The sequence below is a fragment of the Hyla sarda genome, chromosome 4, assembly GCF_029499605.1.
Source record: "Hyla sarda isolate aHylSar1 chromosome 4, aHylSar1.hap1, whole genome shotgun sequence".
Lineage (NCBI taxonomy): Eukaryota > Metazoa > Chordata > Amphibia > Anura > Hylidae > Hyla > Hyla sarda.
The window spans coordinates 221,660,939-221,677,690 of NC_079192.1; the positions used below are offsets into that span (position 1 = coordinate 221,660,939).

At 44.4% G+C, this 16,752-nt stretch overlaps 1 protein-coding gene across 1 annotated transcript in view; it reads left to right on the plus strand.

The window, feature by feature from the left end:
• Positions 1-10,003: 10,003 nt before the first annotated feature.
• DLD (dihydrolipoamide dehydrogenase) overlaps positions 10,004-16,752 on the plus strand; it is a 46,546-nt gene continuing 39,797 nt past the window's right edge. The window contains exons 1-2 of the mRNA XM_056573629.1: positions 10,004-10,157; positions 12,697-12,775. Of these exons, the coding sequence (XP_056429604.1) occupies positions 10,119-10,157; positions 12,697-12,775 (118 nt within the window). The 5' untranslated portion in view covers positions 10,004-10,118. The remainder of the gene's footprint in view (positions 10,158-12,696; positions 12,776-16,752) is intronic.

Consider the following 16,752-nt stretch of genomic DNA (forward strand, 5'->3'; position numbering starts at 1 on the left):
CAATAATAAAAGTTTATCAGCCCTTTCTGCCCAGATAGAAGAGCTGACCAAACAAATCCAGGATAAACTCAGCACATCTGATATGGATACTTTTAAGAAAGAACTAGAGGACGCACATGACATTTGGGAGAAACAGATCCAATCAACTAAAGCTAAAAAATTCCAACGTGACCAGACCGACTTCCATACCCAACGGGTTTATAAATGGAAATATGCCACAAATACTAATAATAGCTCTCGTTCTAGAACTCACTCCATCTCTTCTAACACCTCCTATGGGGGTGAATCGGATTCGTCATCTTCCAGCACCCAGAGAAATTTGGCACAATCTCAGAAAAGAAAGAAAGACAACCAGGGTGGATCAGACAGACGAGGACGCTTTCGCGGACCCAACCACCGGGACTCCCATCAGTCCACACTCAAGGTAATCAATCTTTCCAAGCACTCATTATCTGATACTCAACTTGATGTACTCAAACTGGGCCTCTCTTTCTCTCCAACATCTAGTATTGACATCTTCGATACCATTAAAGTCTTGCATCTTTTCGCAAGGAAATTGGTCTTCAAAAAACTATTTCACCACAATACATCCACATCCATCTGTGACTCAAGGGAAGATCTTATTACTTTACAAGCTTTGAAGGATCTGCATCTAGAGAGTAACCCACAAAATGACGGATGGTTTCCTTCAACACTCATCTCCAAATCGAGTAAGTTTCCCCCTCTTACACTTGTTTCTAATGTTGATCTATTTGTTCAAGTGGTATCCAAGGAAATTGAACAGATGCCAGTTTACAAAATCACCGGCAACTGTACCTCTAAACAACGTCAGGCGATAGTTGAATTGAGATCTTTGCCTGACGTGGTTATTAAACCATCAGACAAAGGTGGCAATATTATTTTATGGCCAACATCCATGTACGAAAGGGAAGCATTAAAACAACTGCGTGATCCTAATTGTTATCGCAGGCTAACTTTCAACCCCACCACTAAATTTCAGATGGAACTAAAGACGATTTTCACTACAGCCCAATCAAGAGGGGTCATCACCAACAAACAAGTTGAGTATCTACAAGTGTCTAATCCCACGGTGGCAACATTTTACTTACTGCCTAAAATTCATAAAAATCCCAATACACCACCTGGGAGACCAATAGTCTCTGGTCGCAATAACATGTGTGAAAAAATTTGTAAACTAATTGATCATGTTTTACGACAGATGGTGGTTGTGCTTCCATCTTATCTTAAAGACACAACTGATGCTCTCAGGCGTCTTGAAGGGATTCATTTGGATGAAGACATGATGATAGTCACCTGTGATGTTGAATCACTGTATACGTCCATACGTCATGAAGATGGTATTCGAGCAGTTCGATCCTCTTTCCTCATGTCAGACTTGGATCCAGAAACGGGTGAGTTTGTCACTGAGTTACTATTCTTTGCACTCACCCACAACTACTTCTTCTTCCGTCAAACGTTATATCTGCAAACCCAAGGGACCGCTATGGGGGCTGCTTGCGCGCCCTCGTATGCGAACCTCTTTCTGGGAGCATGGGAGAGAGAGATCTTTATGACCCACCCCTGCCCACAGGTCGACAAGGTCCACCTGTGGGCAAGATATATAGATGATGTCATCATGATCTGGAAGGGATCGCAAGAAGACTTGGAAATGTTCATAAATGAATTGAACAATAACAATCTAAACATCAAATTGACGTTTAAGTGTGGTAGAATAGGAATGGAATTTTTAGATATTCTTTTCCATGTGGATGACGAAGGATTCTTACATTCCAATTTGTATAGGAAACCTACATCAACAAATGCATTGTTACATGCCAACTCTTCACATCCCACGAAATTGATTCGAAGCATCCCTATTGGGCAGTTCCTTCGGGCTCGCAGAATCTGTTCATCCATGGAAGCATTTGAGACACAGGCGAAGGATCTTAGCCAACGATTTCGCGAACGAGGTTACGATGAAGCGTGTATCAAGAGAGCATATAAACGTGCCAAATACTCGGATAGAGACTCCTTACTACAACAGAAACGATCACGCATCAACGACAATCAGGTGAGATTTATCACGAAATACAATTCACAATCAGGACATATACGCCAGATTCTGTCGAAATATTGGGATATACTTACTGTGGATCCTGTTCTTAGATTATACCTGAAATCACACCCGTCCATTACATACAAAAGAGCACCTAATCTTAGAGATGCTCTAGTTCAAAGCCACTATGGGGGCAAGATACCTCAAAAAATATTTGGATCACGTGGCCCGAAATGGGGATGTAAACCATGTGGTTCATGTGTGGCATGTTGCAATGTAGTGGTGGACACACAATTCTGTGACTCGAAAAAAACTAGAGAATACAAGATCCCACACACTATCTCATGCAATACGGTTGGCGTTATATACCATGCTACCTGCCCTTGTGGTTTGATTTATATAGGTCTCACCACAAGGGAATTTAAGAAGAGGATTCGTGAACACATTTTGGGCATCTGGTCAGCCAAAGATGAAGAAGATGAAACTGCATGAAAATACCTCGTCATTTTAAGTCTCTTCACTCCTGCAATCCTTCTGGTCTTCAATTCCGAGGTATTGATCGAATCTTCCCTGGCCAACGTGGAGGGAATTGGAAAAAATTATTGGCCCAAAGGGAGGTTTTTTGGATTTTTAAATTAAAAACCATCTATCCCCTGGGGCTTAATGACTCGCTTAGTTTTTCCCCCTTTTTGTGATCCCCTTTTTTCCTCAGTCATACCCGGAATGCCTCTTATGAGGTAGATTCGATTCCATTGCCCTCATTCGTTTTCCATCTGTAGTGGGGTTCTTTGATGCTAAATCATTCTTTTCACCCTGATCCGTCCTCTCTTTTTCTGTTGTGACCGTCCTAGGTTAGGCTCTCACAATGTTTTTATTCTTGGTTTTTAATCTAAGTTTTATAACTAGTTCTTATTTTGCTTTTCTCTTTTTCTTGTTTTCTCCTTTGCAGAGTCGTCTCCTGCGCCTTTGAGCCACCTTCAAGCCTTCTCCCATGAGTCTATCTGTTATGCAGTATGCACTAGCACCTTATATTGCCCATATAGCCGTTCAGCCGCTTAACCCTTGTAGAATATCATACTTATGCATAATCTAATTTTGCATTGATCCACATCTAGTCCACTCCTTCCTTATGTACCATTCCCCATGCTTTTAGTCATCCGCCTGCTCATCCAAGTATTGCCAGACCCCTTTTTTATTTTCAATTCCTCCTTTTTTCTCCTGTTGTATTTTTTATGATATGTCACCTGGCTATCACAATGTATACCTACCATGTTTTAACATTTTAATTATTTGTTACATATACACATACACACATATAGATATATATATATATTTTTTATACATCTATTTTTGATACTTTTTTATAATGTATTTATTATATTTGTGCACTTGCACCTTTATTTCACGTTTCAATCACCAGTATCTCAGTGTGTCTTACTTATATTCATACATACACACATGTCTGTTTTTCACCTATTAATTAAATAATTAATATTACACTTACTCACTTTTAGCACATTTCCATTAGCATCTCCATTTTTGGATATTTGTATCGCTCATTAGGTTTATTTATTCCTTATAATTATTTAAGGTTAATTCATATATTTTACATTCACATTTATTCACTATTCACATATTTATACTGTTATTCTAAACATCTAACACTATAATAATAATATGATTTTTTTTTTTACTTCTTTAATTATATTTCATTCACTATGTATTTACTATTTATTATTTAATTATTCTATTAAATGAATTAATTCATTTATTTATTTAGGCAGCATTTATTCACTTATATTCTTTTAATTCTTTCTATCTTACCCACTGCATGATCATTATTTGGGTGCATTAGGTCACCTTCTATAATATTTTCTTATGTTCACGTGTGGCTTGCTGTGTTTCACTTTTTCACTCACTCCCGTTCCCTTCTCTCACTTCACTCATCCTCTCACTTTCCTCTTTTTTGATTTATTTCGTTTCGATCACGTGGTACACTTATCACTTGCCTTTACTTCTTCTTCCCCTCTGCGCCTGCGCGCTTTCTCTTCTATTTTCGCTTGCGCCGTTTGATTTGGACTGCGCCTGCGTCCTCCTGCTTGGGAGCCCGGTCATGTGGTTGATGTACCACATGACCGTACCCGATTGCGGTAGAACTCAGTGCGCCTGCGCACGCGTTCTCAAAGCCTGGTCACGTGATCACATTGATCATGTGACTCGGCTCTTTACCGGAAGTACGCCAACGGCGTCCCGGATATGTGAGCTCTGGCGGACACCAGCTCCAGGCAAACCCGGAACATCATTGGATATAGCCTGATCATATGGGCGGTGATACTTTTTAAGATGTATTGATTGGGGAAATTTATGTCAATCTTGATGTGATGAGATGCAATTGGCTGTGATGCGGCATATTAGGCCAGTGAGAAGGTAGGATAGCCACACCCCCTGAGGAAGCCATTTAGTGGTGAAACGATCGTTGGGGTTGGTAGGTAAGGTCTGGCATACTTGTTCCCTCTGGTCCTTGGGTTTGATCCCTTTGTTCATTTTCTCCTTGCCCTCGTGCTTGCGTTCAGCAGCCATTTGGTGCGTCTCCACCTCTGATATATACTCTTATTGCCCTTTGACCTCGTATTTATATTTATATTTATTACCTCTCTATACTCAGTTTCAGTCCTCACCTACCCATCTGTAGTGTTTTTCGGTGCCTTGTTTTTATTATGTATTTGTGCTATCGTTTTTTAATCAATGATATACTTTAATAAAGATTTTGTTAACTTTCTTCCATTTCTTGTTTAGTTATTTATTTGTGCATAATTTTTTCTGTATTTTTGGTGGTGCTTCTATCTTGCACATTACTTACCTCTTTGAGGTATAGTCTCTTATGTAGGTGTTTATGTCATTTTTACCGTAAATTGTACGGCATGAAAACGAAACCTTCCAAAATTAGCAAAATTGCGGTTTTCTTTTTAATTTCCCCACACAAATAGTATTTTTTTTGGTATTTTATGGTAAAGTGGGTGATGGCATTACAATGGACAACTGGTCATGCAAAAAACAAGCCCTCATACTAGTCTGTGGATGAAAATATAAAAGATTTATGATTTTTTGAAGGCGAGGAGGAAAAAATGAAAACGTAAAAATAAATTTTTTTTGACCTTAAGGCCAAAATGGGCTGAGTCATTAAGGGGTTAAAGAGGTACTCAACTGGAAAATATTTTTATTTTAAATCAACTGATGCCAGAAAGTTAAGATTTGTAAATTTCTTCTATTAAAAAAATCTTAATCCTTCCAGTACTTATCAGCTGCTGTATAATCCACAGGAAGTTCTTTTCTTTTTGAATTTCCTTTCTGTCTGACCACAGTGCTCTCTGCTAATCCCTCTGTCCATGTCAGGAACTGTCCAGAGCAGCATAGGTTTGCTATGGGGATTTGTTCCTACTCTGGACAGTTCCTGACATGGACAGAGGTGTCAGCAGAGAGCACTGTGGTCAGACAGAAAAGACATTAAAAAAAAAAGAACTTCCTGTAGAGCATACAGCAGCTAATAAGTACTGGAAGGATTAAGATTTTTTAATAGAAGTAATTTTCAAATCTTATAAAAAAAAAAAAAAGGTTGCAACAGCACCCTTGGTCAAAAAATAGGGGCTCTTAGCGCACTTTTTGATCAAAACATGGCCCCATCCACCATGCAGAGGTGGCCTCTTGTTGGATGGGACCCTAACATGCTTAATCCAGTCAGCTGCAGCGTGCACCTGTGTATTAGGTAGTTGTGCTGGCTATTTTTCCTTTTTGTGTTTTTGCTATGCAAGTTAGGGGGAGTGGCACCCTCTCTAGCCATGCACCCCTCCCTGTTTCACAGGAGGTTTTTAAATTGATAGTGGATCCTGCATGTCACCCAGTCAGAGGCTATATGCCCAGCAGAGATGAGTGGATTAAAGCGGTACTCCGCCCCAGGACAATTAATCCCCTATCCAAAGCGGCGGGACTCCCGGGATCTCGGCTGCAGCACCCCGCTGTCATTACTGCACAGAGAAAACTCGCTGTGCGTAATGACGGATGATACAGGGGCCGGAGCATCATGACGGCAAGGCCCGCCCCGCCCCCTCAATACAAGGCTATGGGAGGGGGCGTGGCAGCCGGCACGCCCCCTCCCATAGACTTGTATTAAAGGGGTGGGTTGTGACGCCACGATGCTCCGGCCCCTGTATCGCCCATCATTACAAACAGAGCAAGTTTGCTCTTTGCAGTAATGAAAGCGGGGTGCTGCAGCTGAGATCCCGGGTGTCCCCAGCAGCGGGACCCCCGCGATCAGACATCTTATCCCCTATCCTTTGTATAGGGGATAAGATGTCCTGGGGCAGGGTACCCCTTTAACCCCTTAACGACGCAGGACGTATATTTACGTCCTGCGCCGGCCCCCGCGATATGAAGCGGGATCGCGCAGCGATCCCGCATCATATCGAGTCGGTCCCGGCGCTAATCAACGGCCGGGACCCGCGGCTAATACCACACATCGCCGATCGCGGCGATGTGCGGTATTAACCCTTTAGAAGCGGCGGTCAAAGCTGACCGCCGCTTCTAAAGTGAAAGTGAAAGTGACCCGGCTGCTCAGTCGGGCTGTTCGGGACTGCCGCGGTGAAATCGCGGCGTCCCGAACAGCTGATCGGACACCGGGAGGGCTCTTACCTGCCTCCCCGGTGTCCGATCGACGAATGACTGCTCCGTGCCTGAGATCCAGGCAGGAGCAGTCAAGCGCCGATAATGCTGATCACAGGCGTGTTAATGCACGCCAGTGATCAGCATAGGAGATCAGTGTGTGCAGTGTTATAGGTCCCTATGGGACCTATAACACTGCAAAAAAAATGTAAAAAAAAAGTGTTAATAAAGGTCATTTAACCCCTTCCCTAATAAAAGTTTGAATCACCCCCCTTTTCCCATAAAAAAAATAAAACAGTGTAAAAAAAAAAATAAATAAACATATGTGGTATCGCCGCGTGCGTAAATGTCCGAACTATAAAAATATATCATTAATTAAGCCGTACGGTCAATGGCGTACGCGCAAAAAAATTCCAAAGTACAAAAAAGCGTATTTTGGTCACTTTTTATACCATTAAAAAATGAATAAAAAGTGATCAAAAAGTCCGATCAAAACAAAAATCATACCGATAAAAACTTCAGATCACGGCGCAAAAAATTAGTCCTCATACCACCCCATACGTGGAAAAATAAAAAAGTTATAGGGGTCAGAAGGTGACATTTTTAAACGTATAAATTTTCCTGCATGTAGTTATGATTTTTTCCAGAAGTGCGACAAAATCAAACCTATATAAGTAGGGTATCATTTTAACCGTATGGACCTACAGAATAATGATAAGGTGTAATTTTTACCGAAATATGCCCTGCGTAGAAACGAAAGCCCCCAAAAGTTACAAAATGGCGTTTTTTTTTCGATTTTGTCGCACAATGATTTTTTTTCCCGTTTCGCCGTGCATTTTTGGGTAAAATGACTAATGTCACTGCAAAGTAGAATTGGCGACGCAAAAAATAAGCCATAATATGGATTTTTAGGTGGAAAATTGAAAGGGTTATGATTTTTAAAAGGTAAGGAGGAAAAAACGAAAGTGCAAAAACGGAAAAACCCTGAGTCCTTAAGGGGTTAAGCTTGTTAGGGTCCCATCCGACAAGAGGCCACCTCCGTGTGGTGGATGGGGGGACACGTTTTGATCAAAAAGTGCCCTAGAGCCTCAATTTTTTTGACCAAGTGTGCTGCTGCAATCTTCTTTTTTGTATACTTTGTATTTGCCACAGCAGTGTGCACCCGTGTATTAGGTAGTTCTGCTGACTATTTTTCTTTATTGTAATTTACAAATCTGTTTAACTTTCTGGCACCAGTTGAAAAAAAAAAATGTTTTCCACCAGAGTACCCCCTGTAAAGGGTTAATAATGCCATTTTAGGACCCAGGTAAGTAGTTATTGGGGCGGGTCTAGATGGCTGCTTTCCACCCTAGAATCTATCTGTATATAGCACAGGGATTTGGAAATTAAAAAAAATTTAAATACTCACACAAGGCACTAAGACAGGAGCACCATCTACTTGTCCCTCATGACAATCCACTTGTCTGGTACACAAAATAATTCCGACCCTAGTGTCTGCATCTGTATATTTCTATATGCATGGCGTTATGTGCAGAGCATTGCACCCTAATCTGTACACTGCTATACACATGGTGGTATGTGCAGAGCATTGCACCCTAGTGTCTGTGGTACAGACACTAGGGTGCAATGCTCTGCACTTACACTCTATGAGGTAAATTTATCAAGTTTAGACTGCTTTTTTTTGTCTAAATTTGTCGCAGGAAAAGCTGCAGGCTGGTCCTGTGCGACTTTTTCTGCAACATTTAAGTTAGGCTAAGTTTCCACTTGGTTTTTTTTCTGGCAGTTTTTGGAATACTGCCACTGCAGTTTTTGAGTCAAAGCCAGAAATGTATTCAAAAGGAATAGGACATACAAAGGAAGGACTTACACTTCTCCTCCCTTATGGATCCACTTCTGACTTTGGGTCAAAAACTGCAGTGGCAGATATCCGAAAACTGCCAACTGCTCGGATTTTTTAGCGGGTATTTCGCTGCGTATTTGAAAGTGGACAAGCTCTTCTCGGCTGTCCGCAGCAGATTTTCCACGGCGGAATGTACACTGCGGAAAATCCGCCGCAAGCCCCATTGAACTCAGTAGGGAGTGTGGCGGATTTTCCACAGCGTAAATTCCGCTGCGGAAAATCTGCTGCGGACAGCCGAGAAGAGCCCGCCCACTTTCAAATACGCAGCGGAAAACCCGCTAAAAAATCCGCACGTGTGAACTGTTTCCTTTTTAGGACCACCAAGTGATCTGATTTAGATCACTTTGCGCAGTGGTCACTCATTTTTCATAAAAAGTCGCATGGACCAGATTTAGAAAAAAATCACAGGGCAATTCAACCCTGCCCTATATCCCCCTATGCGACAATTGTATTAAGGTCCGTGCGACTTTTAATATAATTGTCTCCTGTCCCGCAACTTCTCTGCAACATTTATTCAGAGCAGTTCAGCAGGTGGGGGGGTGGGAACGCCTACACCTATTGGGGGTGGATCTAACTCTGCTGCCTGCACCTACTTGGGGGGAAATTACTCTGCTGCCTACACCTACTGTGGGGGGAATCTGCTGCTGATGTGATGTCAGCGCAAGCATCTACGCCTGGACGCTGATGTCCTGAGCAGCTCGCTATAGGATGCAGCATACCGCTTTGTTCTATAGTTAGTGATCGGGCAGGACTGGTTGCCCCTTCATATGTGAATTCTCAGGCATTTAGCGCTGCTTGCCCATAGCAGGGCTAAATGGCTGAAGAATTTACCTGCCCGACGCCTGAAACTGCATGTCCTGAGTGTCAGGTGATACGATTTCCACACCCGATAGCACAATGGTCTTCAACCTGCGGACCTCCAGATGTTGCAAAACTGCAACTCCCAGCATGCCCGGACAGCCTTTGTAGTTTTGCAACATCTGGAGGTCCGAAGGGTGGAGACCACTGCGATAGCATATCTGCATTTAGGGAAAGACATGTGACTCAGTGAGGCATAGCAGGGCAGAGGGTGGCCACATGACTAATTACCCAGGTGCTGGAGGCATTTTTATCCTACAAATACTATTAGAGTCATTTATAGTGTGTAGGCCTTTGGCTATCCGGGCATGCTGGAAGTTGTAGTTTTGCAACAGCAGGAGACACCCTGGTTGGAAAACACTGGCTGAGCCACATTACCAAGCTCGCTACATTCCAGGTGCTCCCTACTGTTCCCTGTAGAGGGCGCTATACCAGGACAGCAGTCTCCCTAGACCGCACACGACACGTTCAGCGCCGCCCGTCTTTAGAGACGTCTTTAGAGGTCATGTGACTAGACGCACAATAAACTTGAAACTACATTTCCCAAGCTGCATAGCTGCTGCCACTCCCCTCAGCGCCTGCGCACATAGTGGAGTCCTTGATCCTGAAGCTTAGACAGGGAGCGCAGTGGGTCACTACGAAAGCAAAATGCACAGATGGAGCCGCGTGTATTGCAGCTTAAGCAAGGTAAAGGAAGAAGTGATGGAGCCGCTGCCGGAGCACCATGGCCGGGTGATAGTGTGGAAATAGCGCTGCTTCCGGCCTCTGTCAGTGTGTGACAGCTGGGCCTAGAGTACAACGCTGTCTGCCCCGGAGCCCTGCTCTCTACTGACCTTCACTGCTGACTACATGGGCTCATGTACAGTCCCCAATATGCTGAATACACACTGTGCCCCCCATATGCTGAATACACACTGTGCCCCCCATATGCTGAATACACACTGTGCCCCCCATATGCTGAATACACACTGTGCCCCCCAATATGCTGAATACACACTGTGCCCCCCAATATGCTGAATACACACTGTGCCCCCCAATATGCTGAATACACACTGTGCCCCCCAATATGCTGAATACACACTGTGCCCCCCAATATGCTGAATACACACTGTGCCCCCCAATATGCTGAATACACACTGTGCCCCCCAATATGCTGAATACACACTGTGCCCCCCAATATGCTGAATACACACTGTGCCCCCCCAGTATGCTGAATACACACTGTGCCCCCCCCAATATGCTGAATACACACTGTGCCCCCCCAATATGCTGAATACACACTGTGCCCCCCCCCCAATATGCTGAATACACACTGTGCCCCCCCAATATGCTGAATACACACTGTGCCCCCCAGCATGGTACATACACTGTATCCACACTCTGCCCCCAATATGGTGTATGTGCACTGTGCCCTGCAATGCTTGCTGTATGTGTGCTGTGCCCTCCAATGTGTGCTGTACGCTGTGCCCTCCCATGTGTGCTGTACGCTGTGCCCTCCCATGTGCACTGTATGTGTGCTGTGCCCTCCCATTCTTGCTGTATGTGTGCTGTGCCCTCCCATGTGCACTGTATGCTGTGCCCTCCCATTCTTGCTGTATGTGTGCTGTGCCCTCCCATGCTTGCTGTATGTGTGCTGTGCCCTCCCATGCTTGCTGTATGTGTGCTGTGCCCTCCCATGTGTGCTGTACGCTGTGCCCTCCCATGTGTGCTGTACGCTGTGCCCTCCCATGTGTGCTGTATGTATGCTGTGCCCTCCCATGTGCACTGTATGTGTGCTGTGCCCTCCCATTCTTGCTGTATGTGTGCTGTGCCCTCCCATGTGCACTGTATGTGTGCTGTGCCCTCCCATGTGCACTGTATGCTGTGCCCTCCCATTCTTGCTGTATGTGTGCTGTGCCCTCCCATGTGCGCTGTATGTGTGCTGTGCGCTGTATGTGTGCTGTGCCCTCCCATTCTTGCTGTATGTGTGCTGTGCCCTCCCATGTGCGCTGTATGTGTGCTGTGCGCTGTATGTGTGCTGTGCCCTCCCATTCTTGCTGTATGTGTGCTGTGCCCTCCCATGTGCGCTGTATGTGTGCTGTGCGCTGTATGTGTGCTGTGCCCTCCCATTCTTGCTGTATGTGTGCTGTGCCCTCCCATGTGCGCTGTATGTGTGCTGTGCGCTGTATGTGTGCTGTGCCCTCCCATTCTTGCTGTATGTGTGCTGTGCCCTCCCATGTGCACTGTATGTGTGCTGTGCCCTCCCATGTGCACTGTATGCTGTGCCCTCCCATTCTTGCTGTATGTGTGCTGTGCCCTCCCATGTGCGCTGTATGTGTGCTGTGCGCTGTATGTGTGCTGTGCCCTCCCATTCTTGCTGTATGTGTGCTGTGCCCTCCCATGTGCACTGTATGTGTGCTGTGCCCTTCCATTCTTGCTGTATGTGTGCTGTGCCCTCCCATGTGCGCTGTATGTGTGCTGTGCGCTGTATGTGTGCTGTGCCCTCCCATTCTTGCTGTATGTGTGCTGTGCCCTCCCATGTGCGCTGTATGTGTGCTGTGCGCTGTATGTGTGCTGTGCCCTCCCATTCTTGCTGTATGTGTGCTGTGCCCTCCCATGTGCGCTGTATGTGTGCTGTGCGCTGTATGTGTGCTGTGCCCTCCCATTCTTGCTGTATGTGTGCTGTGCCCTCCCATGTGTGCTGTGCAGAGTGGTGTAGCTGGGGCTAGAGTTGGGTGAGAATTTCAATACTTTAAAGGGGTTATCCAGGAAAAAACTTTATATGTATGTATGTATATAATATCTCAACTGGCTCCAGAAAGTTGAACAGATTTGTAAATTACTTTCAGTACTTATGTGCTGCTGAAGTTGAGTTGTTCTTTCCTGTCTAAATGTTCTCTGATGACACCTGTTTCGGGAACTGTCCAGAGTAGAAGCAAATTCCCATAACAAACCTCTTCTACTCTAAGCAGTTTCCGAGACAAGCAAAGATGTCAGCAGAGAGCACTGTCAGACAGAAAACTCAAACTCAACTTCAGCAGCTGATAACTATTGGAAGGATTAAGATTTGTTTAATAGAAGTAATTTACAAATCTGTTTAACTTTCTGGAGCCAGTTGATATAACTTTTTTTTCCCCCTGGAATACCCCTTTCAAACCATAGCAGTCTGTCATTTTTTAATGATATGTCCTCTTTAACCATTTATGTACTAGAAGGCACATTGACATTCTTATATTTTTGTATTTAGAAGAATCATTTAAGTCATGTAACCCCTGGGTTGAAAAGAATATGTGCTGCGCCACTCCGAAGCTACTCCGACCAACCATGTAAGTTCCCTGGACTTGTCTCTGTTTCCCCTCCCCCCTCTGTATTATTCCTATGTATCTTAGGCAATGGCTTAAATGGTTTCCCTCAGTCACCACCAAATTGTGCCTATTAGTAGGAGAACAGCCAGGCTTATTATTATTTTTTTGTCAGCAAAAATAAGCTCCTTTATAACAGTCAAGGGATTAGCAGCGGGGTTCCCCATAGTCTTTTCTGGTTTTAAATATTTTCCTTAGTACGCCAAAGAAATCTGTTAAATGGGTTGTCCTAATAAGTAAAACAGATGTATTATGTGAAAATTAAACATATTACAACTGAACAAGCATTTTGGAATATGTCCTGCTCAGTCGGGCTGTTCGGGACCCCCGCAGTGAAATCGCGGCATCCCAAACAGCTTACAGGACACCGGGTGGAACCTTACCTGCCTCCTCTGTGTCTTCTCCGTGCCGGGATCCCCTGCGCTCTCCTTCGACTTCATTACGTCGTCGCGCACGCAGTCATCCAATAGGAGGGGCGTGCGTAGCGGCGTGATGACGGCGATGGAGATCGTGGATCCCGGGGAAGAAGAAGTCCGGAGCGTCGGGGACGTGGCGACATCCAGGGCACCGTTGACGGGTCCGGAGCGGCGGGGACACGTGAGTATTACCTCCTATACCAGTGGTCTTCAACCTGCGGACCTCCAGAAGTTGCAAAACTACAACTCCCAGCATGCCCGGACAGCCAACGGCTGTCCGGGCATGCTGGGAGTTGTAGTTTTGCAACATCTGGAGGTCCGCAGGTTGAAGACCACTGTTGGGTACAGAATCTTTATTTTTTTAGATTTGGCACCTGTAAATTTGGTGCATCTTATACGCCGGTGCGTCCTATAGGGCGAAAAATACAGTACATTTTTGGTCATACCTCCCAGCACTATAGTCAATAGCGTAAACATAAAATAAAAACAAACAAAAATCCTGCAGTCTAGAATTGCTGCTTTTTGGTCACTTTATATACCAAAAATGTTTTATAAACTATTAAAAAGTCCCATCAAAACAAAAAGGGTATCGATTAAAACTACAGATCATGGCTCAATCAGCCCTCATACAGGCCCATGTCAGAATAGGACATTGTAAGCATACGCATTTTCTTACATATAATAGTACACTGCTCAAAAAAAAAAAAAATAAAGGGAACACTTAAACAACACAATGTAAGTCAATCACACTTCTGTGAAATCACACTGTCCACTCAGGTAGCAACACTGATTGAAAATCAATTTCACATGCTGTTGTGCAAATGGAACAGACAACAGGTGGAAATTATAGGCAATATAGCAAGACACCCCCAATAAAGGAGTTGTTCTGCAGGTGGTGACCACAGAACACTTCCCAGTTCCTATGCTTCCTGGCTGATGTTTTGGTCACTTTTGAATGCTGGCAGTGTTTTCACTCTAGTGGTAACATGAGACTTAGTCTACAACCCACACAAGTGGCTCAGGTATTGCAGCTCATCCAGGATGGCACATCAATGTGAGCTGTGGCAAGAAGGTTTTCTGTGTCTGTCAGCGTTGTGTCCAGAGCATGGAGGCGCTACCAGGAGACAGGCCAGTACGTCAGGAGACGTGGAGGAGGCCGTAGGAGGGCAACAACCCAGCAGCAGTAACGCTACCTCCACCTTTGTGCAAGGAGGAGCACTGCCAGAGCCCTGGAAAATAACCTCCAGCAGGCCACAAATGTGCATGTGTCCACTCAAACAGTCAGAAACAGACTTCATGAGGGTGGTATGAGGGCCCGACTTCCACAGGTGGGGGTTATGCTTACAGCCCAACACTGTGCAGGACGTTTGGCAGAGAACACAAAGACTGGTAAATTCGCCACTGGCACTCTGTGCTCTTCACAGTTGAAAGCAGGTTTACACTGAGCACATGTGACAGACGTGACAGAGTCTGGAGATGCCGTGGAGAACTTTCTGCTGCCTGCAACATCCTCCAGCATGACCGGTTTGGCGGTGGGTCAGTAATGGTGTGGGTTGGCATTTCTTTGAGGGTGCTGCACAGCCCTCCATGTCCTTGCCAGAGGTAGCCTGACTGCCATTAGGTACCGAGATGAGATCTTCTGACCCCTTGTGAAAACATATGCTGGTGCGGTTGGCCCTGGGTTCCTCCTAATGCAAGACAATGCTAGACCTCATGTAGCTGGAGTGTTTCAGCAGTTCCTGCAAGAGGAAGGCATTGATGCTATAGACTGGCCGCCCGTTCCCCAGACCTGAATCCGATTGAACTCATCTGGGACATCATGTCTCGCTCCATCCACCAACGCCACGTTGCACCACAGACTGTCCAGGAGTTGGCAGATGCTTTAGTCCATGTCTGGGAGGACATCCCTCAGGAGACCATCCCCCACCTCATCAGGAGCATGCCCAGCTGTTGTAGGGAGGTCATACGGGCACGTGGAGGCCACACACACTACTGAGCTTCATTGTGACTTGTTTTAAGAACATTACATCAAAGTTGGATCAGCCTGTAGTGTGGTTTTCCACTTTGATTTTGAGTGTGACTCCATATCCAGACCTCCATGGGTTGATAAATTTGATTTCCATTGATAATTTTTGTATGATTTTGTTGTCAGCACATTCAACTATGTAAAGATGAAAGTATTTCATACGATTAGTTCATTCATTCAGATCTAGGATGTGTTATCTTAGTATTCCCTTTATTTTTTTTTTTTTGAGCAGTGTATGTAATAAATGTAGTAAACGGGGGGGGGGGGGGGGGGTTTATATACATGGGAGTATATATTGTTGTTATCTTATAGCCCTACAAAACAAAGCCAACATAAGTGTTGAAGCTGGAGTCCCCAAAATTAGCAAATTTTATTTTTGTGCCACATATAGTTTTTCTTTCGCTTAACATTTTTGTGTTAAAAAGAGTAATGTCATTACAAGGAACAATTGGTGACTTAAATAACAAGCCATCCTTTGGGTCTGTAGGTAGAAAATTAAGTGTTATGGCTATTAAAAGGCAAGGAGTAAAAAAGAGTTCCAAAAAATGAAAAATGTCTGCATTAGAGATGAGCGAACTTACAGTAAATTCGATTCCTCACGAACTTCTCGGCTCGGCAGTTGATGACTTATCCTGCATAAATTAGTTCAGCTTTCAGGTGTTCCAGTGGGCTGGAAAAGGTGGATTCAGTTCTAGGAGACTCTTTCCTAGGAATGTATCCACCTTTTCCAGCCCACTGGAGCACCGGAAAGCTGAACTAATTTATGCAGGAAAAGTCCGCAACCGCCGAGCTGAGAAGTTCGTGACGAATCGAATTTACTGTAAGTTAGCTCATCTCTAGTCTGCATCCTTAAGGGGTTAAAAGTGCAAGTTCATATGGCAGCCAGGATTTACATTACTTTTGTAGCTAAAGTCCACCAGATAATCAATTTCTTTACATTTGCCATGAAATAACAATCCAGGAATATCTTATTCAGAGCTCGTTCTGCATTGTGATGTTCCTTTGTTATTCCTCCTGGAAATCTTTGTACTATTGTCTTATTGGATCTGCTGTTAGTACGGTGCTTCCCAGCACATTCGGACATTGTGCCCTGGGAGCTGACATTATCAGACGCTTTAGTGACACACCTCTATGACAAGATGGACGGCAATGCCAAGTTTTCAGTTTATTAATACATTTCCAGAAAGAACAACAGTAGCATTTGGAGAGCTGACAGGTCCTTTTTTATCCATTGGCGCCACACCACATCCTTTTTATACATTTTATTTTTTTCGCTCTGTCTTTTGACCGCTAACTTTTTAAAGTTTTTAATCAACTTGGCCATGCCAGGGCTTGTCTCTATGTGATTTGTTGTGTATCGTCAATGGACTTTTAAAAAAAAAAAAGTGTTTTTGTGTTATCGCTACCACGATAACTTTATAGGCCATTACGGACATTAGTCCTTGGTGATGCCACTGCTGTCACTACAGATTAAGGGTGCGTTCCCACAGGGCGTATAT